General features: G+C 46.7%; 1 protein-coding gene across 1 annotated transcript in view; it reads left to right on the forward strand.

Annotated features, from left to right (window-relative positions):
- The window catches only part of HTT (huntingtin), a 152,202-nt gene that overhangs the window by 106,022 nt on the left and 18,373 nt on the right, over positions 1–27,807 (forward strand). Inside the window, exons 41-53 of the mRNA XM_055326749.1 lie at positions 1,002–1,209; positions 7,995–8,136; positions 9,645–9,824; positions 9,956–10,132; positions 10,815–10,891; positions 12,078–12,216; positions 13,212–13,334; positions 15,440–15,653; positions 16,037–16,182; positions 17,697–17,874; positions 18,795–18,890; positions 24,377–24,564; positions 26,296–26,422. Of these exons, the coding sequence (XP_055182724.1) occupies positions 1,002–1,209; positions 7,995–8,136; positions 9,645–9,824; positions 9,956–10,132; positions 10,815–10,891; positions 12,078–12,216; positions 13,212–13,334; positions 15,440–15,653; positions 16,037–16,182; positions 17,697–17,874; positions 18,795–18,890; positions 24,377–24,564; positions 26,296–26,422 (1,995 nt within the window). The remainder of the gene's footprint in view (positions 1–1,001; positions 1,210–7,994; positions 8,137–9,644; positions 9,825–9,955; positions 10,133–10,814; positions 10,892–12,077; positions 12,217–13,211; positions 13,335–15,439; positions 15,654–16,036; positions 16,183–17,696; positions 17,875–18,794; positions 18,891–24,376; positions 24,565–26,295; positions 26,423–27,807) is intronic.

A 27,807-nucleotide genomic window follows, 5' to 3' on the forward strand; every position in this document is an offset into this window, starting at 1 on the left:
TTTTTGCCTAGATTAGGATCCCTTTGCATTTGAGGTGTGTTGAAACCTAAATCTGAGAAAAGATTTTTGACTTTCTAGCAGCAGTGCCAGAAGACTCAAGATACAGAGGGCAGGGAGCCCTTAGCCTACTCTGTGTCATGTATTCCCTTCTGTGCTCTGAAGTATGTACGTGTCTCTGGGTCTTTGGGGTGAGGAGGGCCGGCTCATGTGAAGCCACAGCAGATGACAGGAGAGGTGTGTTGAGCTGACTGTATCCATTCAAAGGATGGGATAGAAAGAAATCATTAGTTCCCAGAGGGGATTTGTCCACGCCCTAAGGAGGATGCTGTGGACAGGCTTATGGATAGAATGCCACTGGGTGTGTCTGTGACACTCCCAAGCTGAGTGTGGGTGGCTGACTGTGTGGTTGCCCCACCCCACGACATCCCATACTAGGCACAGAGATCACCTGGCTTTCTGTTCTCAGTAGTGTGCCCACCATGAGCTGGGGTCCTGTGTAGAACACTGTCTTTTTTGGGCACTTGCTGTGGCAACTTGTAGTTCTTTGCAAGCCAAGGAGATGTTTATTCGAGCAAGAGTAAGATGTGGTGAGGGTCCTGCCGCTCCTGCCAGAGTGAATGTGGCTCAGCCCTGTGGAGGCCTCTCTGTCCAAGGGGTAGTAACCTGTAGCACGAAGTGCAGGCCGCCTGCTCTTCAGTGGAACTGGGTCCACTATCATGCACAGACATGGCTCTTACTGCAGAGCTCCTGGAGAACTTGCTGACAGCAGTGGAGAGAAGGCCTGGAAGAGTAAAAATGTTAGCATCCTTGGCTGCTCTATTAAATAAGCAGGATATCTGGTTTTTTTCTTTGAAAGCGCGATCTTCTAGATGCCAAATGGTTTGAACATGTAAGTATAGGAAAGAGCTGAGGGTGTATCTTTTTTATGCAAGATCTGCAAAGCATTGGGCCATAATGAGCAACAAAGACATTTTCCTCTCGGTTCTACTTTTTATTTCTAGGAATGTTCCGGAGAATCACAGCAGCTGCCTCTAGACTCTTCACCGTAGACAGCACCGATGGCAGTTTCTATGGCCTAGAGAGGCTGAACGCCCGGGTGCGTGCCATGGTGCCCACACATCCAGCCCTCGTGCTGCTCTGGTGCCAGATCCTGCTGCTCGTCAGCCACACCGACTACCGCTGGTGGGCAGAGGTGCAGCAGACCCCCAGGTACGTGTGCCACCTGCCAAGTGCCCTAGGTAGCCCCGGAGGCCAGCCCACTCTCATGTGCCGGAAATCTGGGCAGCTTGAGATTTGGCCCCGTTTCTATGAGACTTCGTACTGGTTGTGCTGAACGTTAGCCATCCTCTCTTGGACTCTGCACTGTAGGGAAAATGTGGTTAGATTAGAGGCATTCAGAGTAGGTGCTGCTTTCCAAATGTGGTTTCTTTGACAAGTTCTTTCACACGGTTCCTCTTGTGGATCATTCTTGTCATGCTGTGTCCCTCCTGCTAGGCTCTCGTCCTTAAATTGGTTCCAGAGTCAGACATGTTGCAATGTCTTAACTTCATTACAAGGTAAATGTGGTGCTAGTTATTCTTAGATAATGAAGTAATTACTGAGCAACATTTCAAAACTGCTTGGAAATACTCTATTTTTTGTCATTCAGAAAGACTTATTAAGTATCTGATTGAGGGTGACCTCCTTTTTGCTAAAAGTTTTTAGGGTTAAGCCTTGATTTCTGGGCACTGTCCTGTTAAGACATTTGAACACATGTGGAAATAGAAGCTTTGCCGCCCATCTGCCAGGCTGTCCTCAGTGCAGGGTTTCCAGAAGACTCCAGGGCCTATGGTGAGGAGAGGAAGCAAGGGCTGCAGGGCAGAGGTCAGCTCCTTTCTGCTCAATGTGGGAAGGCTGAGCTGTGTGAAGCCTGGGGTCCCCTTTGGGTCACTCATTGCTTTCAGCTGGAAGACCCAGTGTTACTAGGCATTATTCAGTATCTGTTCTGTGCTATATGCTGTGGGATATGCAAGGAAAAAATGTGTTTTCTGCCCTCAGTGTATTTACCGTTTAGTTGGGGAAGACCAGTGAAAACATTGGAAAGGCCTAGAGAACATTACCTACTGTAGGAGTCAGGAACAGAAAATGATTATCTGCTGCAGTGCTCCTTCAGTGGACATAAATCAACCAGTGAGCTTATTAAAATCGGGTTCTGGTTCAGCAGATCGCTGTGGGACTCAGCTTTTCTGTCAGGCTCTTCCGTGGTGCTGATGCTCTGGTCCATAGAGCACCCTCTCTGTAAGGCCCTGAGTCCTCAAGGAGTGTGCCAAAGAGCCACTGGGGGAGCTCGTTCCAGGGACCAGGACTGTGGCCCAGCCTACCACCAGACTGGACAGCTGGGTACCTTAGGAATTAGGATCCTGGGCTCTTGTGTTCTCACCATCCCCCCAGACAACTCCCATGGGACCCAAGGTTGATTTATGCTGGGCCAAGACTTCGTGGGGTGGGGCTTGAGTTAGCTGCTACTGCTAGCAGGTGTGTGCAGGTGGACAGAAAGTGAGACATCCACCAACCACCCAAGTGGGTGTGTGAGCCAGTGAATTTCATCCTTCACTCTACTCCCTGCTACCCCTTCTCTCACCTCCCTTCCTCCTCCTCCTCTTCCTTTTCCTCTGCTCCTCTTCCTCCTGCTGGCTGGAGGGGTGGGGAAGGCAGAGGGAGACCTAAAGTGGGTTCAAGAGGAAGTGGGATGGTGGACCCTAATCTGATAATTAGGAAACAGACACACCCACACAGAAAGGGCCTTCTGATTTGGGGGATAAAACATGTAGAAAGAACACTATTGGAATGATAGGGGAAATTTGAATGTGATTCTAGGTGTTTTGTAGTAATGAGGAATTCTCAGGGGACCCCTGATGAAGTTCTTAAGGGCGAAGTGGTTTCACCCGCAGAGTGCTCGTGTGGTACAGCCCAAAAAAGTGTGTGCGTGTGGACTGCATATGTGTGCCTGCATAGTGCATATGTGTGTATGTGCATAGAGTATGTGTAGAGTGAACTTCTGTGTGTGTGCAGTATGTACACATGTGTAGAGCATGTGCATGCCTGTGAATGTACATGTGTGGGGATTCACGTGTGTGTAGAGTGTGTGCATGCAGGTGTTTAGAATGCATACATGTGTAGTGTTGTAGTGTGTGCATGTATGTGTACATGTATGAGCCCATGTATGCAGTGCACATGTGCAAAGCATGTGCATGCATGTGGCATGAGCACGTGTAGTGTGCATGTGGCATGAGCGCGTGTGTGCAGAGTGCACGTGTGTATGTGTACAAAGGTGGCAACATATTAGTGATTGAATCTAGGTGAAGAGGTGTGACGGTTCATTGAATTAATCTTTCACCTCTTCTGTTGGTTTGAAAGTTTTCAAAGTAAAAGTTAAGGAAAAAAAGATATGGAAGCAAGGGCATTTTAGATCATACATTCTTGGACAATTCTTAGGGGGAGATTTGGTCTAGAGGGGAAGAGATATGGGACATGGGGTCGTGAGTTCCTCGTTTTCACTTCTGGTCCTCGTAGTAGATGCTGAACAGTGCTTTGTTGTGGTTTTCATGTGCATTTCTCTGATAACTAAGAATTGTTTTTTCATGTACTTATTGGCCATTTGTGTATCTGTCTTCTGTTAGAAAATTGTATTCAGATAGTTGCCTTTTTTTTTAATTTGGCTATTGTTACTGAGTTGTAAATTCTTTATGTATTCTGGATCTAAGTCAGATGTAATGTAAATGTTTTCTCTGCATCTGTGGTTTGCTATTTTATTTTTTTAATGGTTTCTTTTGAAGAGCAAAAGATTTAAATTTTTATGAAATCAAGTATGTCGGGTTTTCTGTTTCATTCTTTTTCTGTCCCCTCCAAGTACCTACCCCAGGAGCATGAAGATTTTCTTCTCTGGTTTCTTTTGGAACTGAAATAGCTTTAGTGTTTACCATTCCGAGTTAATTTTTGTGTATGCCAGAGCATGAGGGTGAAGAGTCATTTCCTCACCCAATCCCCTGAAGGGTGGTTCTTTCAGCATTTTTTTGTGAAAACATCCATACTTTCTGTCTTGAGTTCCCATGGCACTTTTCTCAGAGTGCAGTGGGGCACGAATGTACGAACCTATTTGCAGACTCTTCTCACGTCCCCCGATTGGCCCCTCTGCCAGCCATCACGGCAGCACTGCCACCACTTGGTCACCTCAGCTGTCCTGCCGGTTCCCCCACTCTTTTGTACTTCTAGAATACTTTTGGGTCCTGTAGGTTCTTTGCATTTCCATGTTTATGTTAGAGAATCAGGTGGTAAGTATCTCTAGATGAGCCTGCTGCTGTCTGACTGAGCTTGGAGCCAGTCTGGAGTTTGGGAAGAACTGGCATACAGCGTCTGGTCCTTCAGTCCTGGAGCATGGTCTTGCTCCATGTATTTCAGTCTCACAGTGTTTCATGTGCAAGCATTACGTATATTTTATATATTCGTACCTAAGCATTTCATGTTTTGGAATGCTCTTTTAAATGGTACTTGAGAAAGCGTTTCATTGCTATGGCGTGCTGCTAGTTTATAGAAGTGTAGTTGGTTTTGTGTACCAACTGCACATCCTGAGACCCAGTCCAGCTCACATAGCAGCCCCAGGATGCTTTTGGGGCTCTGCAGGGCTTTCTATGAACACAAGAATATCATCTACAGGTAAAGACTTTTCCCTTCTTTCTTTCCCAGCCATATTCCTCTTGTTTCTCTTTTCTGCCTCAGGGCACTGACCAGACCATCTGTACAGGGCTGATCTCCCTGTCTGTGTGTTTCTATTGGGGTCCAGAAGTGTCATTTCCTTCATGACCCCTGTTCATTTGAGGTCCAGGGAGGTGGAAAAGATGGACTGCACCAGTTGATAGCATTTAAGACACAGAAACTACAGAGGTGTTATTAATTGCAGTGTTTCACTTAACTTTTTTTTTTTCTTTTAAGTTTATTTATGTCAGTAATCTCTGCACCCAATGTGGGGCTCGAACTCACAACCCCACGGCCAAGACCTGCACACTCTCTTGACTGAGCCGGCTGGGTGCCCCTCACTTAACTTTTTAAACCAAAGAAGATAAAAGCTAATTTAGTCAGTGGACTTAAATGCTTGAAAATCTAAATAGCCCTGAGAGCCAGCCATTGTCAGAGGCTGCCATCGTCCCTCTTACTTTGGGAAGCTTTGTAACTGGAGCTTCCACCAAGGCCACGGTGCTTCCAGCTGGCTGCGCATGCAGGAAGACCAGTGAGTGAGTCCATTCCTCTGGTCTGCTATCCTTGATCTGTGCCTGTCTTTTTCTATACATGTTTGGCAAGATGTGTGTGGTCTATATTTGGTGAGTGTGTGGCATTCGTGTTGCATGGATCATGTGTGTGTGGTATGTATGTGAGTGTTTGGCTCTTTTCATGTTAGTAGGAGTTAATCTCCTAAGTGTTCTCCATCAGCTCCAGGATGCCCCTGTTGAGACTACCTGCTCCTAGTGTGATGTTATGTCAGAAACCTCTGGATCTGGGAATTGTATTCCCTGAATTACAATAACAAATGCTTAACCTAGTCAGTGTTTAAAATAAATGAGCCAAAAGTGGATATAGCCTGGGATTTGGCCGGTGTCCTCATTCAGCTGTTGGAAGGCATGCTGTGGCTGTTCATAAATCCAGGAGTTTATGAGTTTTCTTTATCCTACCTAATTCAGTTTCCCTTTTTATAACATCTTGTATTGTTCTCCTCTGTTATCCTGAATAAAATTAATGGATTCTATAACCTAGTATGCCGAAATTTCATATAAATATGTCACAATGGTATCATAAAGATAAAACTAAAGGAAATAGTGTAATATATTGTGATTCTTAAGTGCTTAATGTCCCCGCTGTGTTTAGGGGGAAATCACCCGCATACATGTCCAGTAGCCCCCAGGGAGCGGAGCTTAGAACTACTCAGACCTATGCTCTAACACACCCCAGCAGGATGTTGTAGACAATGAGTGTTTATTTCCAAAAGATAATAAAAATGAATTACTTAGAAGTATGGAATACAAAATACAAGCTATTTTGATTCATAGATTCAACAGGAGCCCTCCCCAGCCTGGCGCAGGCAGGCTCTCTGATGAGTCTTGGAAGCCAATACTCTGGCCGCATGGCCCCAGGAAGCACTCGCTGCTGCCACAGCAGGATCTGCTCTTGTCTGCTTCTTGTTTGGGAGGGCTCTGTCTTCATAGGCTTTTGATTTATTTCCAGTCTGCCTGGCCTCTGGTGGCCTGTTACAGTCTTGCACGTGCCGTGGCACTGGGGGTGTGGTGTGGCCACCCCTTAGTTCCAAGGCCTGTGTGTGCAGTCATCTGGAAGGTGAGGCGTTCATTCACCATTGGTACCTAGCAGCATCTGTTGTGAGGTCTTCGGGGCTTGCCTATTAAGCTGGGACTCCATTTGGATTAATGTTGGTTGACCTTCAAATCCTGCTGCTAGGATTTGAATTGCAAACTCTGCCTCTTTTCCTGCAGAGGCTCCCCTACCTTTGTGAAATGCAAAGTCACCACTTGAAGAATAGTCACACTGGGGCTGGCAGAGGGCTGAGAAGAGGAGGTGTTTCTGTTTGTTGGTTTTTAATTGGTCTATGTCTTACACTATAGAAAAATACACTTTTTAAAAAAGAGATTATTTATTTATTTGAGAGACAGAGATAGTGATAGAGATAGCGAGAAAGAGTATGAGCAGGGAGCAGAGGAAGAAGCAGATTCCTCACTCAGCAAGGAGCCTGACATGGGAATGGATCCCAAGACCCTGGGATCATGACCTGAGCCCAAGGCAGACATTTAAGCAACTGAACCACCCAGGAGCCCCAAATGTACTCTTTCTTTATCAAATATTGTCAGGTGAACACCACCACAGTCCCGGTACAGGACAGCATCACCACTTCAGAAGGTTCCCTGTGTCTGCTGTGGCCACCCTCTGCCCCCCACTCTCCCAGCCACCGGTCTGTTGCTCCATCCCTTTGTTCAGCATAATGCCATATGGATGGAATCACATGATCTGTAATCTTTTGAGTCTGGCTTCGTCACTTAGCGCAGGATATTTCAAGGTCATTTGTAGCATTGCATGACCAGTGGTTTGTTCTTGGGGCTGGCAAGTAGTATTCCATTGTAGGGATAAGGACAGCTGGCGTGTCCATTCACAAGTTGAGAAAAGGGAAATTGCAGTTTGAACATTTTTAATCTGTGGTCTATTTTATTTATACCAGTTCTCTTATAAATCCTGAGGTGCTGTAGAAAAAGTTGATACATTTCAGAATATTCTTGTCCTCATGTCACCTCCGTCCCCAGTAAGCCTTAGCAGAGATGCACAGGCTCTTTGTCACTGAGGGAAGAGTATTGTCCCAGACTCCAAATCGGGGGCAGTTCACAGGTGTGACGACACCTGTGTTTGAGGACTGATGGCAGCATCAAGGGCTCCCCAGGGTGTAACCCCTTGCACTGAAGAGTGAAATAACCCGCTCTGGTGGAGGAGTTTTGCAGAAGTACTTTCAGATAAGGTTTGCGTGGCAGCACGTGGGCAGGTGAGAGTTGCAACATTTCACTAGTAATTGTTTAGTAAAATATGACCTTGGAAGGGCTTTCTCTTGGCAGGCGGGCAGTGTTCATGCAGACCCACACGGGGAATCCCGAAAGCAATCTCTGTGTTTTCTGGTGCGCCTGGTAAGAGCCCTGGTACCTGAGTGCCAATTGGAGATGCAGCTTCACAGCAGGTTCCACTTTCAGTCGAGCACTTGACTGTTTTCTGTTCTCTTGACGTCCGGACACAATTCGCCATGGCTTAGAAGTAGGCAGCTGAGAGTGGGGGGTCACATTCAGGTCACTGGAGTACGGCAGGGTTTAGGGCCCCCACCTACCTCAGCACCGGAACTGCACCTAGTTACCTTCTGCTTTGAAGATGATCTTATGCTGTCCCAGAAACATTGTCAGCGTGTCTGTTTCTTCTTCCAGGAGACGCAGTCTGTCCAGTACCAAGTCACTCAGCCCCCAGATGTCTGGAGAAGAGGAGGATCCCGATGCAGCATGCAAGCTTGGGATGTGCAATAGAGAAATAGTGCGAAGGGGAGCTCTCATTCTCTTCTGCGATTATGTCGTAAGTTAGGAAATATGAGTCCCCGTGGGGGCAGGGGTTGGAGAACCCCAATGTGGGTGATGCTTTTACAGAGTGACCTCCTACTGCCCCTTGCCATCAGCATGGGACCTCAGCAAGTGTTCCGTCCTGCTCAGGCCGGTCACAGACATGGAGGTTTGGCTGCAGAAGATTTCACTCAGCTGCCGCCTATTTGGCGAGCGTGACTTGGAGTGGGGTTCTGCTTTAAACGCTGTTCACCATCTGTGCAGAGGGCATTGGTGTCCATTGTTGCATTTTAAAATGGATTCTTATTGGAATGCCATTTTTAAAAAATAACTTTTGTAGAGTTTTTTACCATAAAACTAGCATCACGTGTTTAACATAGAAACTTGACAAAAGCCAATAAACAGAAGAAAATATAGTCTCCTTGGAATTGCATTACGCAGGAAATCTGTTGTGACATTTGGCTGGGACTTCGTATTTTTTCTCTACCGATAACAGCACATGAGTTTCTTTGGCACAAATATGGCACCATGTTTTATGCTGTTTTCACTCAGCAAAGCATGTGATGTTCTCAGTTGGAAAAGGAAGAGGGCTCCTTCACACTAGTTGTTACACAGATTTTTTGCTGCTGTTTTTTATCAATATTTTTTTATTTGCATCTATTACATTGAAATAGTTTTTCTATCTTGTACTTTTGAGAAATAATTCATTGTAATTGTATAATGTTATCTTTCGTGGAAAGGTAAGAAAAATATTAATTTTATAAATTAATACTATCAAATTATCCCACATGGAAAATATTAATCAGTAATCAGATGTCAAAGAATTGATTTCATGTTACAATTTCTGTCTAGAAGGATTATGAATTAAGATTGAAAGCCAACACACATATTATAAGATGGATATTTATTTTCTTAGGAATCTTAAATTTCCCCTTTAATGTCCATTTGATTAGTGGAATCTATTCCTATTTTGGATTCAGGAATTCTGTCAAAACTGTGACAGTTTCAGAGAGCCCATTTCCTCTGCTGACCTGTCAGGACTGGAGAACTGGGGAGCACTCTTGGGCGGCCAGACCAGAGCCTGGATGGAGCGAGGTCAGCCATGCATGGGACTGTCACCTCCCTTGTGTCATGGCTCTGGTCCAGTCACCTGAGGGCAGGAGGTGCTTCCCCTTCCATTCTACTGCCCTGGGGTCACTGTCTTTGGCAGGTGTGCTGGGCCTTGCTCTGCTTCTCCTCTGGCCCTTGGCCAGTGTCCCTCAGAGGTGCACCAGAGCATTGCATTCCCCTGGTGGGCAGTGTCTGATGTCCAGCAGCTTGCGCCACAGTGTAGGGGTGAGGGTGACGGAATCTGTGAAGTAAGTCCAACCCCGATGATTGTTGGTAGTCAAACACTAGATAGTTTCAGTGAGGATTATAATTTGGAATTTGTTTTCCCATCCTCCTTCTTCTGGCCTTTTCTTTGGCATCCGTGTCTATTCTGTCCTTGTCTGCTTGCAAATGAGTCTTTCACTTTCTCCTCAGTGTCAGAACCTACACGATTCAGAGCACCTAACGTGGCTCATCGTGAATCATATCCAGGACCTGATCAATCTGTCCCATGAGCCTCCCGTGCAGGATTTTATTAGTGCTGTTCATCGGAACTCTGCTGCCAGTGGCCTTTTCATCCAGGCAATTCAGTCTCGTTGTGAAAATCTTTCCACCGTAAGTCTCCTTGGTACCAATTGTGCCAGTCCGTTTTTTTCTCTGCCCTAAGAATGTACTTTTGGAATTTTTAAACTGTCAATTTCCAATTGGCAAAATGCCCTTGTTGCCTTCTTTCTGTCCACTGCCAGCCTACCACTCTGAAGAAGACGCTTCAGTGCTTGGAAGGGATCCACTTCAGCCAGTCGGGTGCCGTGTTAACCCTATATGTGGACAAGCTTTTGTGCACTCCGTTCCGTGTGCTGGCTCGCATGGTCGACACTCTAGCCTGTCGCCGGGTGGAAATGCTTCTGGCTGCAAATTTACAGGTACTAGAAAAACAATGACACTGATTTTTTTTTTTTTAAGATTTTATTTATTTGTCCAAGAGAGACACAGAGAGAGAGGGTGGCAGAGACACAGGCAGAGGGAGAAGTAGGCTCCATGCAGAGAGCCCGATGGGGACTTGATCCCGGGTCTCCAGGATCAGGCCCTGGGTCAAAGGCAGGCGCTAAACCCCTGAGCCACTCAGGGATCCCAATGACACTGATTTTTATTGAGAACTTAGCAGGACAGGCAAAACAGTTGCCTAGTTTTTTCCTCTACAGGCATATTCTTCATACACCACTGAGAGAAACGTGTATAAGATGTATAAGTTGTTCATTTTTTTTTTAATTTTTATTTATTTATGATAGTCACAGAGAGAGAGAGGCAGAGACACAGGCAGAGGGAAAAGCAGGCTCCAAGCACTGGGAGCCCGACATGGGATTCGATCCCCGGTCTCCAGGATCGCGCCCTGGGCCAAAGGCAGGCGCTAAACCACTGTGCCACCCAGGGATCCCAAGTTGTTCATTCTTTTGTGGGCCTGACACGAGCGCTTCTTGTACTTCCTTCCAGTCTGCCTTTGCTATAATACACTGTACATGTCATTTTTCCACTTTCCCAAGAGTATAGGGTTATTTTGATTCGTTGCGTGTTACCCACTTGCTGACCTGTTCCTGTCTACTTCAGAGTGGCATGGCCCAGCTGCCAGTGGAGGAAGTGAGCAGAGTCCAGGAGTACCTGCAGCGCAGCGGGCTGGCCCAGAGGTAATGCGATGCCCGGGCTTCCTGGCTTCGGGAAATACAGGCTTAGATTTATTTATGAACTCTGGATGAGAGAGAGACGTGCTTTGCATGTGAGTATGCTGTGGAAAGGCCCTCATAGACTTTCTAAATTAAAAAGACTGGGATCTCACTTTATAAAGTGGTAACAGAGATTCAGCCTTCATTTCTTGGGGTGGTTGAGGGGTCATATGTATCTGGATGGTCTGTGTCCACCCACCTATGACAAGTAAAAATGGCAGTTACCACCTTGATCTGAGCAAAGTCAAAGCATATAACTTAGCTGCTAAGTAAGAGAGAGTAGTCTGAAAGATGTTACCTAATTCTTGGCATGCATCTCTTTCTGGTATTTGTCCCCTAATTCTGCCTCATGGTCCTTTAGAAATCTTCATCAGAAATCATGACATCTATTATCTATTTCCACAACTAAATAAGTAAAATACCTTTTACCTTTAAATGTTACCTTTTCCCTCCACACGGAGGAAGACGTGTGTGTATGTGTGTGCACGCACTTGCATGTATGTGCACGTGAGAGAGCAAGGGAGAGAACAGAATAGAATTGCCGTTGTGTAGCTCGTTGCTGGTGTCTTCATTTAGGAAGGCACCTAACCTGGTACGTAACACATGGTTTGGTTGATTTTTTCAGTTTGCTGGGCCTGGTTATGTTGTGATTTGCATTATGAAGTTGTTGCTCTCATAGAAGATGGTAGAAGGTCAAACTATTATTTTTCGACTCCAGAGTTAGTGTTTAGACCAGATGAAGAAGATTATAAATATCTTGTCCTAGATGAGGTGCTTGTTCTATGAAGTGAACATAAATTTGTATAAACTGTATTGTGTTGGGAGAATCAATGGGAGATTTTGTGCACTCAGATTTTAGAATAGATGATCTATTTTGTATTTGTAAAGAATGCTTTTATTAGCTGTTAAACCACGTAATGCCTATTACGGTGTTTGAGTATTAATGAAATGTCTGCAAAACATTTGTGGCATATGAACTGTGGTTATTAAAAATAAGCTAGAGTCTGAATTTACATTATGATTTGTCTGAGTGTTGTTGAGGCAGCTCTGAGGATAAAGTGTCAAACCCGTTGCATCTCGCTTTAAGAAGCCACTGTTGTTTCCTAACCTATGAGACTGTGCTCTAACCCCGCGTGTGATTGGATTCCAGACACCAAAGGCTCTACTCCCTGCTGGACAGGCTGCGTCTTGCCACTGCACCGGGCTCACGTGGCCCTTCACCTCCAGTTACCTCCCACCCGCTGGACGGGGATGGGCCCCTGGCACTAGAGATAGTGATTCCAGATAAAGTAAGTATTCAGCTTGTGTACATATGACACACAGGGCCCATTCCAGGCCCTAAATACTCTTTTACATCTTTGGCAAATCCAGAGTGTGCAGTGGGGCAGTAGGATGTCCTGGCACCTGGCACAGCCCCCAGGGCCTCTCAGCCTGCTGTTTGTTGCCAGCAGTGGTCAGGGTTCCATCACTGACAGGATGCCTAAGGCCCAGCCCAGGTCATTAGTAGGAATTATGGGGTGAGAAAGAAAATGCTGACGTGGGACACTCATGGCCTGAGGGAGAGGGGTATCAGCGTGGTTCACGGAAGAGTCAGGAGAGGAGTGGCCATAGCCTCCATAGGCCATTGTGCATACCTGCTTGGCCTTTCTCCATCTCCTTAACCCCACTGACCTCCTGTGTGTTGAGCACACCACCCCAGGACCCTGGTAGACTGTTATCACCCTTGCTGCTCACATCTCAGAGCTTGGTACCAGTTGGGGCTGTAACAGATCCTTGGTACTCTGCTTTCCTGGAGGGAGGTCAATATAGATATGAACTTGGATTTTGAAAACCCATAGCCCAGGCTCAGAATGGCAAGGTTCAGGTCTCTATTGCATTGGCCTTGGAGAGAGAAGAGCACTACAGACAGCCCAGTAGAAGATGTTAGGAGCAGAACCAGATGAAGGGTGGCCAGAGGGTGAAGGCACAGAGAGGAGGGCCTGCTGCCCTCATACTTGAGCTGAATTAGGAGGACACTCAGGTGTTCACCAGGTCAGGGAGAAGCAGAGGCTGTCTAGGTAGTGACAGCAAGTCAAAGACACAGCCTACAGAAAAGGCCTGTGGTTTGGTGAGCAGCCACATGGCTAGCTAGAATCCATTTGCACTGAAGCTGCATTCATAGTCCAGAGTGGACCACAGGATGTGAAAGCGCAGGGCAGAGAAACAACACATGTTCAGTAGAGTTGAAGCCCCTTGAAAGCCATGCCAAATTTCACTGGGTTTCCCACTTTTTTCTTCTTCTCAGGACTGGTACCTACGTCTAGTCAAATCCCAGTGCTGGACTAGGTCAGATTCTGCGCTGCTGGAAGGGGCAGAACTGGTGAATCGGATTCCTCCCAGTGACATGAGTACATTCATGATGAACTCGGTACGGCAGAGAGCAGCGGGATGCTAGCAGGATGTTTGACTTGTTTTATCATCATGTGATCAACTTAGGACATGTGGCACTCACTTTTCTGCCTTAATGGCAGACTCTAATCCAGACAGGATGGAGCATGGGGGACTCTAGTCTAGATGGGACAGGTTGTGGGGAAAGTCTAATCCAGACGGGGCAGGGAGTGGGGAGACTGATCCAGATGGGATGGAACATTATTTCAACTACATTAGAATCCAGAAGGAGGTAAATTGTGTCTAATTCAACTTTTCATGCATTTGAAAAGAGGTTCTCTTAGATTGCAATCTGTTCTCATAACAGTCATGAGGAACAGTACTAAAATGGTGTCACGGTACATGATTTAACCAATTCTTATATTCTGGAAATTGATTTTTTTTTAAAGATTTTATTTATTTATTCATGACAGACACAGAGAGAGAGAGAGAGAGAGGCAGAGACACAGGCAGAGGGAGAAGCAGGCTCCCTCTTCAGGAAGCAGGATGTGGGACTCGATCCTGGATCTCCAGGTTGTGACCCAGGCTGAAGGCGGTGCTAAACCACTGAGCCACCCGGCTGCCCTGGAAATTGATTTTTAGTAAGATCCCTCCCCTTATTTTAGGTGGTGAGGTCCTCCTGGCCCCACTACTTATAGTGAGGTCCCTGTACCCCTACTTCATATGGTATGGCCCTCCTCACTCCATGACTTGTATGTAGTTAGGCCTTCCCCACCCTCTCACTAGATGTCATGAGGTCCCCATCCGCCCCGTTGAAGTTGTGTAGGCAGGCAGGCAGAGCTGGCCCAGTGAGGCCCTTGCAAAGCACCGAGTCCCTGTCCTCAGCTCCTAGGCAGGTCCTGTGAGGAGTGGAGTCCCCGCCTCCCATAGCAGCCACAGCTATAGTAGGTTCCTTCCCAGACCTCCTGGGACGAGCAGCTAATTAAACCTTCATGTGTTTTAGTGCTGCCTCAATATGTATCAAGTGGGAATGAGGAGCAGCAGGGGTCTGGGGGATGACAGGGTGACTGCATGAAGGGTGGGGGGCAGCTAAGGGTGGGCCAAGTATGGATAAAGAGACTCAGGGTGGAATCCACACAGCGATATGTGCCTAAGCACCAATTCTTCAGTAGTTTGACAGTAAGAGCTGAACTGAAAAAAAACAGAATTGGCTCACAGTTTGCTGAAGCCATTTTAAGCTCCTTTTGGTGAAAGCTGATTTGCTGAATGATAAATTTGCTTAAAGATCTATTTATTGGGGGCAGCCCAGGTGGCTCAGCATTTTAGCGCTGCCTTTAGCCCAGGGCGTGATCCTGGAGACCGGGGATCGAGTCCCACGTCGGGCTCCCTGCATGGAGCCTGCTTCTCCCTTTGCCTGTATCTCTGCCTCTCTGTGTGCCCTTCATGAATGAATAAATAAAGTTAAATAAAATAAAAAAAATTAAAAAAAATCTTTATCGAATTTTCCAAATTCAATAATTGAACTTTTAATAGCTTTGAAGGTTCTGGCTGTAGCAGAAAGGTTCAGTTTTGGTCACTGATGATGACCTATGCTTTTCTGAATGTTACCTAATCAAGATGAATATTCTGCCTGAAAATTGGCCCCCCAAAATCCTTAACATCTAAACCATCTAAAAAAATGGTTTTTAGAAGTTGGCAAAACACAAGTTGATACAGTATCAAAGAAATGGCTGTATTTCAACCACGGTTGTGGCTCCTTGGATTTATTTCAGCTGCGTTTGAACATAACTTGTCAAACTTTGTGAATGTTTGGTGTTTCACTGGATTTCTTAGGTGCCGTGTCAGCTTCATTTTGTATTTTTATCAATTAAAAATTACATGTTGAATTTATTTCAAACAAATTTGAAAGCATAAAGAAATTTAAAATCTTTCCTTAATATTAAAGTACCCCCAAGAAACCAGAAGTGTGCTTCAAGTAGCATATGGTATTTATTACAGAAAACAGAATATTCTTTAAAATACTTTGTTATGGTATACTCCTTTGTGCTTTCTCAGAAATGTTTGCATTATCCCTTCTTCAGTTGTGTTTTTCTTGCCTGGTTGAAAGTGTGTAATAGTTGTTGAACCTTTAACATCCTGATTCAGGAATTCAACTTAAGTCTGTTGGCTCCATGCCTGGGCCTGGGCATGCGCGAAATCTCCGGAGGCCAGAGGAGTCCCCTTTTTGAAGCTGCTCGCCTAGTGACACTGGACCGCGTGACCAGCCTGGTCCAGCAGCTCCCTGCTGTCCATCATGTGTTCCAGCCATTCCTGCCTATGGAGCCCACCGCCTACTGGAGCAAGTTGAACGATCTATTTGGTATTTAAAATAAAAACTTCTTTTATTTTTAAAAAATGCTGCAGAGGCAATATTGTGCTTTGCACTGAGTAAAGATGAGCAGTAAATGCTGTTGATCTAATAAACAGAAAGCATATGCGGAGGTGGCTGAGAGGCAGTGCCAGGGACCCTAGCTCTGGATGTCTTTTGGCATGTTTGCCCCTTTGCCGTTCCCCGGCCTAACCCCAGAGGAACCCTGGAATAGACCTCAGAAGAAGGTGCATTCTGAGTCACACACAGTTGGGTGTGTGCAAATATATTTCTGAGCTGAAGGTGCCTTCAGATTCTCAGAGAATGGCCTGACTGCCTTTCCTAAGTCATGAACCCTTGCTAGAGTTGCGTTCACCCCCAGTCTTGTGTTCTAGGGGATGCCGTGTTGTATCGGTCCTTGACCACTCTGGCCCGGGCCCTAGCCCAATACCTGCTGGTGTTCTCCAAACTGCCCAGCCATTTGCAGCTACCTCCTGAGAAGGAGAGGGACACTGTGAAGTTTGTGGTCATGACCCTTGAGGTAAGAGGCAGCTCGGGAAGTTGGTGTTTCTGTGCTGAAGGACTGTCACTAGAAAAATAAGAAGGCAGTTTCATCTGAAACCCAGGAGCTGTGTGGTCCGACAGGGTCCTCTCCTCCCAGGGACAAGAACTATAGGTGGTCAAGTTCCACATCTGTTCTTAGTTTCCTGTGCACACTCACACCCCTGACTGTGTGGGTTTCTCACAGGTACCTTATGACATTGGCTGCATAGCACTTCCTGTCCCCACTTTAGAGCAGGCTCTGGAGAGCCAGGCTTGGGACCAGGGCTCCCACCCACAGTGTTTCCCCTCTGTGTGTGTCTGGGGCGAGGGCACAGGTCTCAGAGAAGGGTCTGGTAGGGAGAAGCAAGGATGATTGGAGGGATGAGCAGAAACCTTTTAGGGATCTCCCAAATAGTGTAGGGAGTTATGTGCTTATGTGTGGATCTCTTTCCTTGATTCTAAGATGCCTTTGATCTTAACATCCATTAAATATTTTTTTTTCCCAGGGAAAAGGAAGCACTGCTAATGTAGTGTGGATCCTAATTTTAGATAACTAAAAATAATCTGGGAAAATTATTGTTTTAAGTTGAGTAACAAACCTAGATGTTTCAGCCATAAGAAATTAAACCCTGTGTTAACACTTATAATCACCCCCAAAATGTGTGCATATCGTGCATTTGTCACCTTTCCATACAACTTTGGCAGAGTCTAGCCTGTATCCTTGCAGCCAGAGAGCCTAAGCTGTGTTTGTCAGCCTAAGCAGGACATGGCTGTCTCAGCACCAGCTCCACCTGCCACTTCATAAGTGTCAGGAGGGCAGTCGTTCATGAAGTGATGAATAAAAGCACCTGCTTGGAGCTGGGCCAAGTCAGACATCTCAGTGTGGTGGTGAGCAGGCTAGCAGGCAAACATACAGTGACAGTACATAGTCATGACTGTCAGCAGCAGTCCCATGACTGCCATGTGCAGGGCAAAATTATTCTATGCATCCTCTTATTCAGATCTTCCTATAATTCTGCAAGATGGACTCTGTTATTCCCATTTTACAGATGAGGAAAGCAGGGCTTAGCGAGGTTTGGTGGCTTGTCCAGGTTTCACCCACTAAGAAATAACCCATTGGCATTTGAACCCAATCCTGGCCATCTCCTGGACCCATGCTCTCAGATTCAGCCTCTGTGACCAAGGCAGAGCCTGCCTGCACCCTGGAAGCCCTGAGGAGGAGCCTAGCCTAGAGACCATGTGGCAGGGAAGGATTTCTAGAGGAGCCCACAGAGCCGAAGGAAGGAGGAACAGTGAAATCAGGGTGGCCATTCTGGCAGAGAGGCAAGCCCCAGGCAGTTTTGGGAGTAGGTGGTCAAGCTTGGAATATAAGGGAGTAGGCAACAGGGTCTCATCCCTCTGGAAGCGTAGTCAGGACCCACCAGCCTCTCACTGTTGGGACAGTTCCCTGGCAGCCTGGAGATAGGAAGGAAGTGGGTCTGATCCTTCTGTAATGCTGACCCTCCCCTTTAGGCCCTGGCATGGCATTTGATCCACGAGCAGATCCCACTGAGTCTGGACCTTCAGGCAGGCCTCGACTGCTGTTGCCTGGCTCTGCAACTGCCCAGCCTCTGGAGTGTGCTCTCCTCCCCAGAGATGGTGACCCACGCCTGCTCTCTCATTCACTGTGTCCGCTTCATCCTAGAAGCCGGTGAGTCTTTGACCACAACAGGTTTCTCTCCTCTGTCACAGGATCAGTAGTCAGCTCTGCAGATCTAGTCACGGACGTTTATTTTGTGCCACCTGTTTTCCAGGTGCCAAGCAAGGAATTGGGGGTTACTTGGTGGATAAAATATGGGCTTTGTGTTCATCTCCAGTGGCTTGGATTCTGCACTAGAATTGGACTTGAATTTGCTTTTGTAGTCATTTTGTTAAGATTTTGGCGTTCTAACTTTCATAAAAAATACTCCTAATTTTATGTCCCTTTGATCTCTGGTCCTACTTGACTGTTTCATGCTTTTAGTCCCAAATGACCATAAGATTTAATAGATTACATTAAAAAGATTGTTTTCTGTTATAGTCAAAATGCTTGTTTCTATAATGCATTGTAATATTAATGTATTATAAAATAAAAGTGACATTCTTTTCAAGGGACAGTGTCCTTAACAAGGGTCATTAGCCAGAGTTTCTCAAAAATTAGACATTATAGTTTACATGTTAGAGGGTGTTTTGAAGTTTCATTGTTTAAATTGTTTTCATCTGTGCATTTGTAGTCAGCTTGAAAACGGAGATCTGGGGAGTAATTTTTCAAAGCCAGACTTCTTGGGGAATTGCAGTGATGCTTTTAGCAGTAATGAATCACGAGCTGTCTGATAAAAACCTTGAGGGCAAGAGGTGCCAAACAGCAGGCAGTGGACAGATGTAGAAATCTCAGCATAGACGTCTAGTCTCATGCGCTTCAGACAAGCCTGGAGACCTGTCCCTGAGTCTGTCTAAACCTGACTCCTGGAAATCCAGAGCTCCTCTGGCTGCATCTGTCTCCTTGAAATGTTATAAGGCTCCATAAATGTGAGACTTTGAATAAAAAGGAATGGTAAAAGTGTTTGGAAATTGTTCTATTGTGACTTCCAGTCGTGGTGCAGCCTGGGGACCAGCTGCTTAGCCCAGAAAGGAGGGTGAACATGCCAAAGGCCGCCAGAGTGGACGAAGTAGATCCAAACACACAAAGTAAGTCTCGAGCCGTTCTTTTTTTACCCAGTGTTTTTGAGGGCTTGAAATTCATGAAGAGACTTTTAAAGGGGTAAGTGTAGACACCTGAAAGCTTACTTAATGCAGCTGCATCCTGTTGATTAGATTTGGGGGCAATTTGAGCACAGCACCTCACCTGTGCTCTTTCCCCTGCTAACACACTGGCTCTAGTCATCCAGCTTTCTTTGGTCCCTCCAAACTGGGCTGGGGTGTCACTCTCAGGCAGCCCTCCTGATGCCCCCCTTTCACAGCTGCTCCTCTGCTATCACCGCACTCCCTGAGGGCAGGGACTGCCTTCCCTCCATGTGCCCACTTTCATAAATGCTCTAGAATGTTTACCGGGTGACAAACAAATACGTGGAAATACCCATGTGACCGTCAAGCGACCTGAGTGTCTGTTTTGACCTTCTCTGGGGGTGGGTGTTTAAATGAAAGTCACTGCTCTTCCTACAGAAAAAGCATCCACATCCTATCCATCGGAACTTCTTCTAGACTTAGACGTGTGCCATAGCTCTGCATGTTCTTTGTCCTGAGGCAGGTCAGGAGGAAAGCACTTGGCTGAGTGACTGCTTGTCACTGGGGGGCATCTGGGTGTCCTCAGCCAGAAGGTGTGGCTGGAGTGCCACCTGCAGCCCATCCACAAGATGGGAAGCACATGCCCACCTGGCGGTTCTTGAATGCCTTTTTTATGGAATGCTCTGGAATACCAGAGTCTTAGCCATGCTCTGGTGGCTTCAGAAGCCTTACTCTTTCAGAGCAAGTACATACATGCTTTGTCATTCGCCAGCATTTGTACAGACCAGGTAAGGATGACATTTTCCTGTCATTTATCTTCAGCAGGTGATTCCCTGTGTCACCTGTGAGTGTGTAACCCTCAGACACAGTGTCCTTCGGTACACACAGTCTAGCTCCTTGAAACTCTGTGGTCTGTCAACCCTTAGTTCATGCATTCATGGTTTCTTGTTGATCCATGAGGGAGACACATACTCACCTCCCTGCTTGGCCACGTTCTAGCTGAGTGGCCATGGCGAGTTCTCATCAGTGCTTCTGCAGGGAAGGTACAGGGCACTAGCCTTGGATTGGTAGAAGGATTAAGTAAATTCATCCATGGATAGCACCCAGAACAAGTGCCACTCTTGTTATAAGTGCCCAGCAAATATCACCATAATTTTTCTCATAACTTAAATTCCTATCCGTCTGAAAATAGTTCAGGCATTTCAGGGGGTCGAGTCAGAGCAGACAGGCTCACAGGCTGGAGCCTATTTAGTTCACATTGATTATGCTTATTCCCCACAGCCCAATTTAGGCTGGTTTGTTTAATCCTGGCCAGAGGAAGAAGCTAGCTCTTTTTATCACCTTGATAGGGTGAAACCTCTTAAAGATTGCCCATTAGGGGCTCCTGGCTGGCTCAGTTGGGAGAGCATGCAACTCTTGATCTTGGCTTTGTGAGTTTGAGTCCTGGGCACCGAGTTTACTTAAAAAAAGTATTAGTAGGGGATCCCTGGGTGGCTCAGTGGTTTAGTGCCTGCCTTTGGCCCAGGGTGCGATCCTGGAGTCCTGGGATCTAGTCCGCATCCGGCTCCCGGCATGGAACCTGCTTCTCCCTCTGCCTGTGTCTCTACCCCTCTCTCTCTCTCTCTCTCTCTCTCTCTCTCTCTCTCTCTCTCTCTGTCTATCATGAATAAATAAAATCTTTTTTTAATAATAAATTTACTTTTTATTGGTGTTCAATTTGCCAACATACAGAATAACACCCAGTGCTCATCCAGTCAAATGCCCCCACCTCAGTGCCCGCCAACTAGTCACCCCCACCCCCCGCCCTCCTCCCTTTCCACCACCCCTAGTTCGTTTCCCAGAGTTAGGAGTCTTCATGTTCTGTCTCCCTTTCTGATATTTCCTACCCATTTCTTCTCCCTTCCCCTCTATTCCCTTTCACTATTATTTATATTCCCCAAATGAATGAGACCATATAATATTTGTCCTTCTCTGATTGACTTACTTCACTCCGCATAATACCCTCCAGTTCTATCCACGTCAAAGCAAATGGTGGGTGTTTGTCATTTCTAACGGCTGAGTAATATTCCATTGTATGCATAAACCACATCTTCTTTATCCATTCATCTTTCGATGGACACCGAGGCTCCTTCCACAGTTTGGCTATTGTGGACATGGCTGCTAGAAACATCGGGGTGCAGGTGTCCCGGCGTTCCATTGCATCTGTATCCTTGGGGTAAATCCCCAGCAGTGCAATTGCTGGGTCGTAGGGCAGATCTATTTTTAACTCTTTGAGGAACCTGCACACAGTTTTCCAGAGTGGCTGCACCAGTTCACATTCCCACCAACAGTGCAGGAGGGTTCCCTTTTCTCCGCATCCTCTCCAACATTTGTGGTTTCCTGCCTTGTTAATTTTCCCCATTCTCACTGGTGTGAGGTGGTATCTCATTGTGGTTTTGATTTGTATTTCCCTGATGGCAAGTGATGCGGAGCATTTTCTCATGTGCATGTTGGCCATGTCTATGTCTTCCTCTGTGAGATTTCTGTTCATGTCTTTTGTCCATTTCATGATTGGATTGTTTGTTTCTTTGCTGTTGAGTTTAATAAGTTCTTTATAGATCTTGGAAACTAGCCCTTTATCTGATACGTCATTTGCAAATATCTTCTCCCATTCTGTAGGTTGTCTTTGAGTTTTGTTGACTGTATCCTTTGCTGTGCAAAAGCTTCTTATCTTGATGAAGTCCCAATAGTTCATTTTTGTTTTTGTTTCTTTTGCCTTCGTGGATGTATCTTGTGAGAAGTTACTGTGGCCAAGTTCAAAAAGGGTGTTGCCTGTGTTCTCTAGGATTTTGATGGAATCTTGTCTCACATTTAGATCTTTCATCCATTTTGAGTTTATCTTTGTGTATGGTGAAAGAGAGTGGTCTAGTTTCATTCTTCTGCATGTGGATGTCCAGTTTTCCCAGCATCATTTACTGAAGAGACTATCTTTCTTCCAGTGGATAGTCTTTCCTCCTTTATCGAATATTAGTTGACCATAAAGTTGAGGGTCCACTTCTGGGTTCTCTGTTCTGTTCCATTGATCTATGTGTCTGTTTTTGTGCTAGTACCACACTGTCTTGATGACCACAGCTTTGTAGTACAACCTGAAATCTGGCATTGTGATGCCCCCAGCTATGGTTTTCTTTTTTAAAATTCCCCTGGCTATTTGGGGTCTTTTCTGATTCCACACAAATCTTAAAATAATTTGTTCTAACTCTCTGAAGAGATCAACAAAACCAGGAGTTGATTCTTTGAAAGAATTAATAAGATAGATAAACCATTAGCCAGCCTTATTAAAAAGAAGAGAGAGAAGACTCAAATTAATAAAATCATGAATGAGAAAGGAGAGATCACTACCAACACCAAGGAAATACAAACGATTTTAAAAATATATTATGAACAGCTGTAAGCCAATAAATTAGGCAATCTAGAAGAAATGGACACATTTCTGGAAAGCCACAAACTACCAAAACTGGAACAGGAAGAAATAGAAAACCTGAACAGGCCAATAACCAGGGAGGAAATTGAAGCAGTCATCGAAAACCTCCCAAGACACAAAAGTCCAGGGCCAGATGGCTTCCCTGGGGAACTCTATCAAACGTTTAAAGAAGAGACCATACCTATTCTACTAAAGCTGTTTGGAAAGATAGAAAGAGATGGAGTACTTCCAAATTAGTTCTATGAGGCCAGCATCACCTTAATTCCAAAACCAAAGACCCCACCAAAAAGGAGAATTATAGACCAATATCCCTGATGAACATGGATGCAAAAATTCTCAACAAGATACTAGCCAATAGGATCCAACAGTACATTAAGAAAATTATTCACCATGACCAAGTAGGATTTATTCCCGGGACACAAGGCTGGTTCAACACTTGTAAAACAATCAATGTGATTCATTATATCAGCAAGAGAAAAACCAAGAACCATATGATCCTCTCATTAGATGCAGAGAAAGCATTTGACAAAATACAGCATCCATTCCTGATCAAAACTCTTCAGAGTGTAGGGATAGAGGGAACATTCCTCAACATCTTAAAAGCCATCTACGAAAAGCCCACAACAAATATAATTCTCAATAGGGAAGCACTGGGAGCCTTTCCCCTAAGATGAGGAAAAGACAGGGATGTCCACTCTCACCACTGCTATTCAACATAGTACTAGAAGTCCTAGCCTCAGCAGTGAGACAACAAAAAGACATTAAAGGCATTCGAATTGGCAAAGAAGAAGTCAAACTCTCCCTCTTTGCCGATGACATGATACTCTACATAGAAAACCCAAAAGACTCCACCCCAAGATTGCTAGAACTCATACAGCAATTTGGCAGTGTGGCAGGATACAAAATCAATGCCCAGAAGTCAGTGGCATTTCTATACCCTAACAATGAGACTGAAGAAAGAGGAATTAAGGAGTCAATCCCATTTACAATTGCACCCAAAAGCATAAGATACCTAGGAATATACCTAACCAAAGAGGTAAAGGATCTATACCCTAAAAACTATAGAACACTTCTGAAAGAAATTGAGGAAGACACAAAGAGATGGAAAAATATTCCATGCTCCTGGATTGGCAGAATTAATATTGTGAAAATGTCAATGTCACCCAGGGCAATTTACACGTTTAATGCAATCCCTATCAGAATACCATGGACTTTCTTCAGAGAGTTAGAACAAATTATTTTAAAATATTAAAAAAAAAAAAAAGTATTAGTAAAAGCAGCCCCACTTCTTTTAGCTTGCGGCTTGACTCCATAAGCCTAATAAGAATCCCCTCTCTAGATGAGGAAGTTGCTTAGTCTGCCAAATCTCATGAACCATGGGTTATATTTGTGCACAACCTGAAACATTTGTCAGCTCAACAAATAATGTTCTGGCTCATACTCTGTGCCAGACTCAAAGTGAATGAAAACAGTCCCTGCCCTCAAGGTGCTGTGGCTCTTCTCTACGGCTGCAGGGTTCCCCTCAGCATTCTCAGGAGTTCCAGGGTGAGACTTGGCACCCTATCAGAATCCCACCAGCAGTCCAGGAGAACCCCTGATCTCAGGAAACAGTGAGCCAGGGATTTATAATGTGGTTTTTTGCACGCCAGCTCAGGGCGCAGCAGAAGGTCCCAGGAGAGCAGCAGGACACCAGAGCACAGAGGAGCACAGCATGATTGCTCCTAGGTGCTGGTCACATTGTGCAAGGCAGGTGGGAGGTTCAAGACAACAGTCCTGGCCAGCATGGAAAAGGTTGCATGTTTAGATAGATTGGAAGGAGGTAAGATAGGAGGTAAGATCTGCAGGCCTTCAGTGAGCACCTGCATTTGTGGTTTGAGTACTGGTTGCAAGATGGTGCCTTCTCCCTCGGGGTAGGAACATCAGGAGCAGAGGTGGCGGGTTTGGGATATGTTTCGACAGAACAGACCTCTGAACCCTGGTGTTTGTTTAGATCTAGCATATATCACCACAGCCTGTCAGATGGTGGCAGAAATGGTGGAGTCTTTGCCATCAGTGTTGGCCTTGGGGCACAAGAGGAACAGCAACACCCCAGCGTTTCTCACGTCAGTGCTGAGGAACATCGTCATCAGCCTGGCTCGCTTACCCCTCGTCAATAGCTACACGCGTGTCCCCCCGCTGGTGAGTCTGGTGGTTCCTTGGCAGAAGGACAGAAATAATGAGATGTGCAGACCAGCCCCTGGCTGGGGGCTCCTAGGGGTGAGAGCGGGAGCCCATCCCTCACCTGCTTCCCCTGGGGTGGCCAGAGCCTCTTTCCGTGCTTGCTGTGTGTGGTCCTGGCACCTGTCTGGTCTCCTGGGGCATGGTGTCTAGCAGTCATTGATAAAAATGCTGGGTTTTCCAACATGGGGGGAAAACCTCCAGAAGTAAGATTTCATCTCCCACTAGTCGGTACTCGATGTTGGATGTGATTGGAAAGTAACTCATCTCCCCTGTTTGGTGGTAGACTGGATGCCGTGCCCCTCAGTTGTTTGCCCGTAATACCAGGTACCGTGTGATACTGTTCAGCTGTCTGGGCATGACCACTTTTGAAACTTCTGATTCCAAATTGTCCTCAGAATTAGTTTTAACTATTCATTCTTTGGACTGGAAGGACTTAGTGTGAGTGGGTTGAGGGTTGGTGGGTGGCCTGACAGCACAGCTGGAGGTCAAGGTGAGAGCTGGGACCAAGAGGAAGGGGGCTTGTTTCAGCTTAGAAAAGACCTGTGCCTGCCAGTGGGCACGGCCTCTGTGCACGTATGTGAGGGGGGACACTGGGCAGGTTGCACCCAGGCAGCAGTTCTCCTTAGACCAGGGCGCAGAGGGTGCCACCACAGGAGGCCGAGCTGGCTTACCTGTAGGGCTCACTGGGGGCAGCAGCCACCATAGCCTGGGGTTCCGGGGCTGGTGTGGAGCAGCGGGTTGTAGCGCATCTGAAGCCCCATGCCCACTGAGAAGAGAGCCAGGTGGAGCCCGCTGGAGAAGCAGGGTTGCCAGTGTGCAGGGCACGGCCTCGGCTGCCGAGGCACCTCAGTCCCTGTGTAGGTCTGGAGACAGCTGCCTGGAGGGAAGTGGGGAGCCACCCTGGGAAGGTGCTGTCCTAGAAGTCAAGGTGTCTGGAGGAGACGCGACAACACAAAGGGCACGAAGCAGTGTGCGCCAGTGTTATGAGAGGAGGGTGCAGTAAGCAGCCCAGAGATGCGAGGGAGAGACCTGGTGTCTTCCTAAGCTGAATGAGAGGCACTGGAACTGTGGAGGTGGGCTGGCCATGTCTCTGAGGCCCCCGTGGGTGGGCTTGGGGAGTGCGGAGCTGAGGGGTCTGTTCTCTTGGCTGGGAGGGTGGCTGCTCCTGCTGCCAGGACAGCGACGGGTCCTCAGCTCCGCCTTCTGTTCACTGAGTTTACGTGCCTGCTTGCCCGTGACTATTTCTAAATGCAACTTGACTTCATATGACGCCTGTTTTCATCTAACACACCAGCTGCTGTTTGTGTGCAAGGGTGCTCCTGCCTGCCTCTGACGGCCAGGGGCTGCCAACACGGACCTTCAAGAACCCAACTCATAAATTGCTAGCCTAGGGTGCTAGCAGCGAGGGAAAGGTGCTGGGCCAGTTTGGGAGCAGGCAGGTTGGGAAAGTGGGAGGTCAGAGGAGACCCAGGAGGCCCACAATGGGGCAGGAGATCCTCGGGTGATGCATGGGAGCTGTTCTCCCAGAAGGATGATGCACTTGCTTTTGGGACAGTCTGTGTGAGCTGTCAGTAGGAATGTGGCCTCCAGAAGGAGGCCATGCTGAGAGAAAGGTTGTTTCATGGTTTCCTCAAAGTGCAGCTGTCCTGATTTGACTGGGGTCACTCTATTTCTTTCTCATCTTCTCAGGTTTGGAAACTCGGATGGTCGCCTGAGCCAGGAGGGGACTTTGGCACAGCCTTCCCTGAGATCCCAGTGGAGTTCCTCCAGGAAAAGGAAGTCTTTAAAGAGTTCATCTACCGCATCAATGCACTAGGTATCCTTGTTTCTCTTCCAGAATTACTAGGCCTCAAAGCGCCTAGTTCTTATTTATTCCACAAGGGATGTAGGGTATGACATGGTCCTATGTGAGTACATTCTGCAGTAAATGCAAACTCTTGCAGTGAAAAATACTCACCGGTTGGTGTGATGTTGGGGGGCTTAACCCCAAGTCTTCATATACCAGGCTTGTTGGAAGTTAGGACAGGCACCCTGGTGATAGATCATGTGCAGCCCAGATCCGTGCGCTCTTGTGTGGTCGAGGATTCCCTTCTCAGGTGCAGATTACTCTGCAGCTGCAGCGAGGCGGAAGCAGCGCACTAGAGCGGGGAAAGTAGACTCTTCTGTGAGACAGCTCTGGCCTCTGGGCGGTGGGGGCAGGCATCCTGGCCTCTAGGACACCCAGTGTTGTGGTTTCATAGCATCAGTACAGATTCAGAAACCACACAAGATTCGTCTGGTACACAGTTGCACAATATGTGGCAGTGTTGGTAGTTTGCATCAGGCGTTGTCCACTTCCTGCAGTACGGTGTGTGTTGCCCTTTTGCCCTCATTGCATGGCTGCAGATCTGGTGGCAGGGTTGTATTTGGTAAGTCCTGAGTGGCTGTGTCCAGCTACGATGTTTCCCGAAGTGTTGGGCACCTCGCCTGCCTGTGGGGCCTGCCCTTCATCCCTGTGATGCCTGGCCAGCTCAGGTTTCCTCAGGGTCTGTGCTTATCTTGATCCCAGAAGCTTCAGGGAGCTTATGCCGTGTTGCCTTTACTTTTCCCTTTAGTGAAGCAGAAAGTTTGTTACTCTGTCCACAGTGTGGTGTGGACAGTCTCTGCAGTGACCCAAGGCTAGCAGCCTCAGAAAGCTTTGTTTCTTGTCCTTGACAGTGGTTAGGAGGCTGTCTCCTGGCCACCCCCTATGTGCTATCATTTCCTTTCTTAGGCATCTTCCTGCTCGAATCCTCACTCAGACGTGCAAGAGGGACCCTTGACAGCTCCACTGTCTTCCTGATACTGCCTTCACATTCTTGCCTTTGTCTTCATTCTTTTCCCCAAAATGAATTGTGTAAACATCCATCTGTATGTTTGCCCACTTGACTAGGTCTGTCTGCATTTAATCCTGAAATTTGCTCTGGTTTTCCTGCCCTTGACATCCCCTTCCTGTCACTTGTGACCCTAATGGAAGTGGCCTGGCCACCTCCACCTCGCACGCAGATCACCCATGGCAATAGGAAGTGCGACCCTGAGAAGCAAGTGCTCATCCCACACCTTGAGGGCCGCTGGTGAAGACATTGCTTGAGGTCAACCCACTAGATGCATGTTCCCCAGATGCTAGTGCCCTGGCTAGGTTATATCCTTTTTGGATCTGCTATTCTTCTAGACAGAGTCAGA

Source organism: Nyctereutes procyonoides, unplaced genomic scaffold (assembly GCF_905146905.1).
Source record: "Nyctereutes procyonoides isolate TBG_1078 unplaced genomic scaffold, NYPRO_anot_genome, whole genome shotgun sequence".
NCBI classification, from domain to species: domain Eukaryota; kingdom Metazoa; phylum Chordata; class Mammalia; order Carnivora; family Canidae; genus Nyctereutes; species Nyctereutes procyonoides.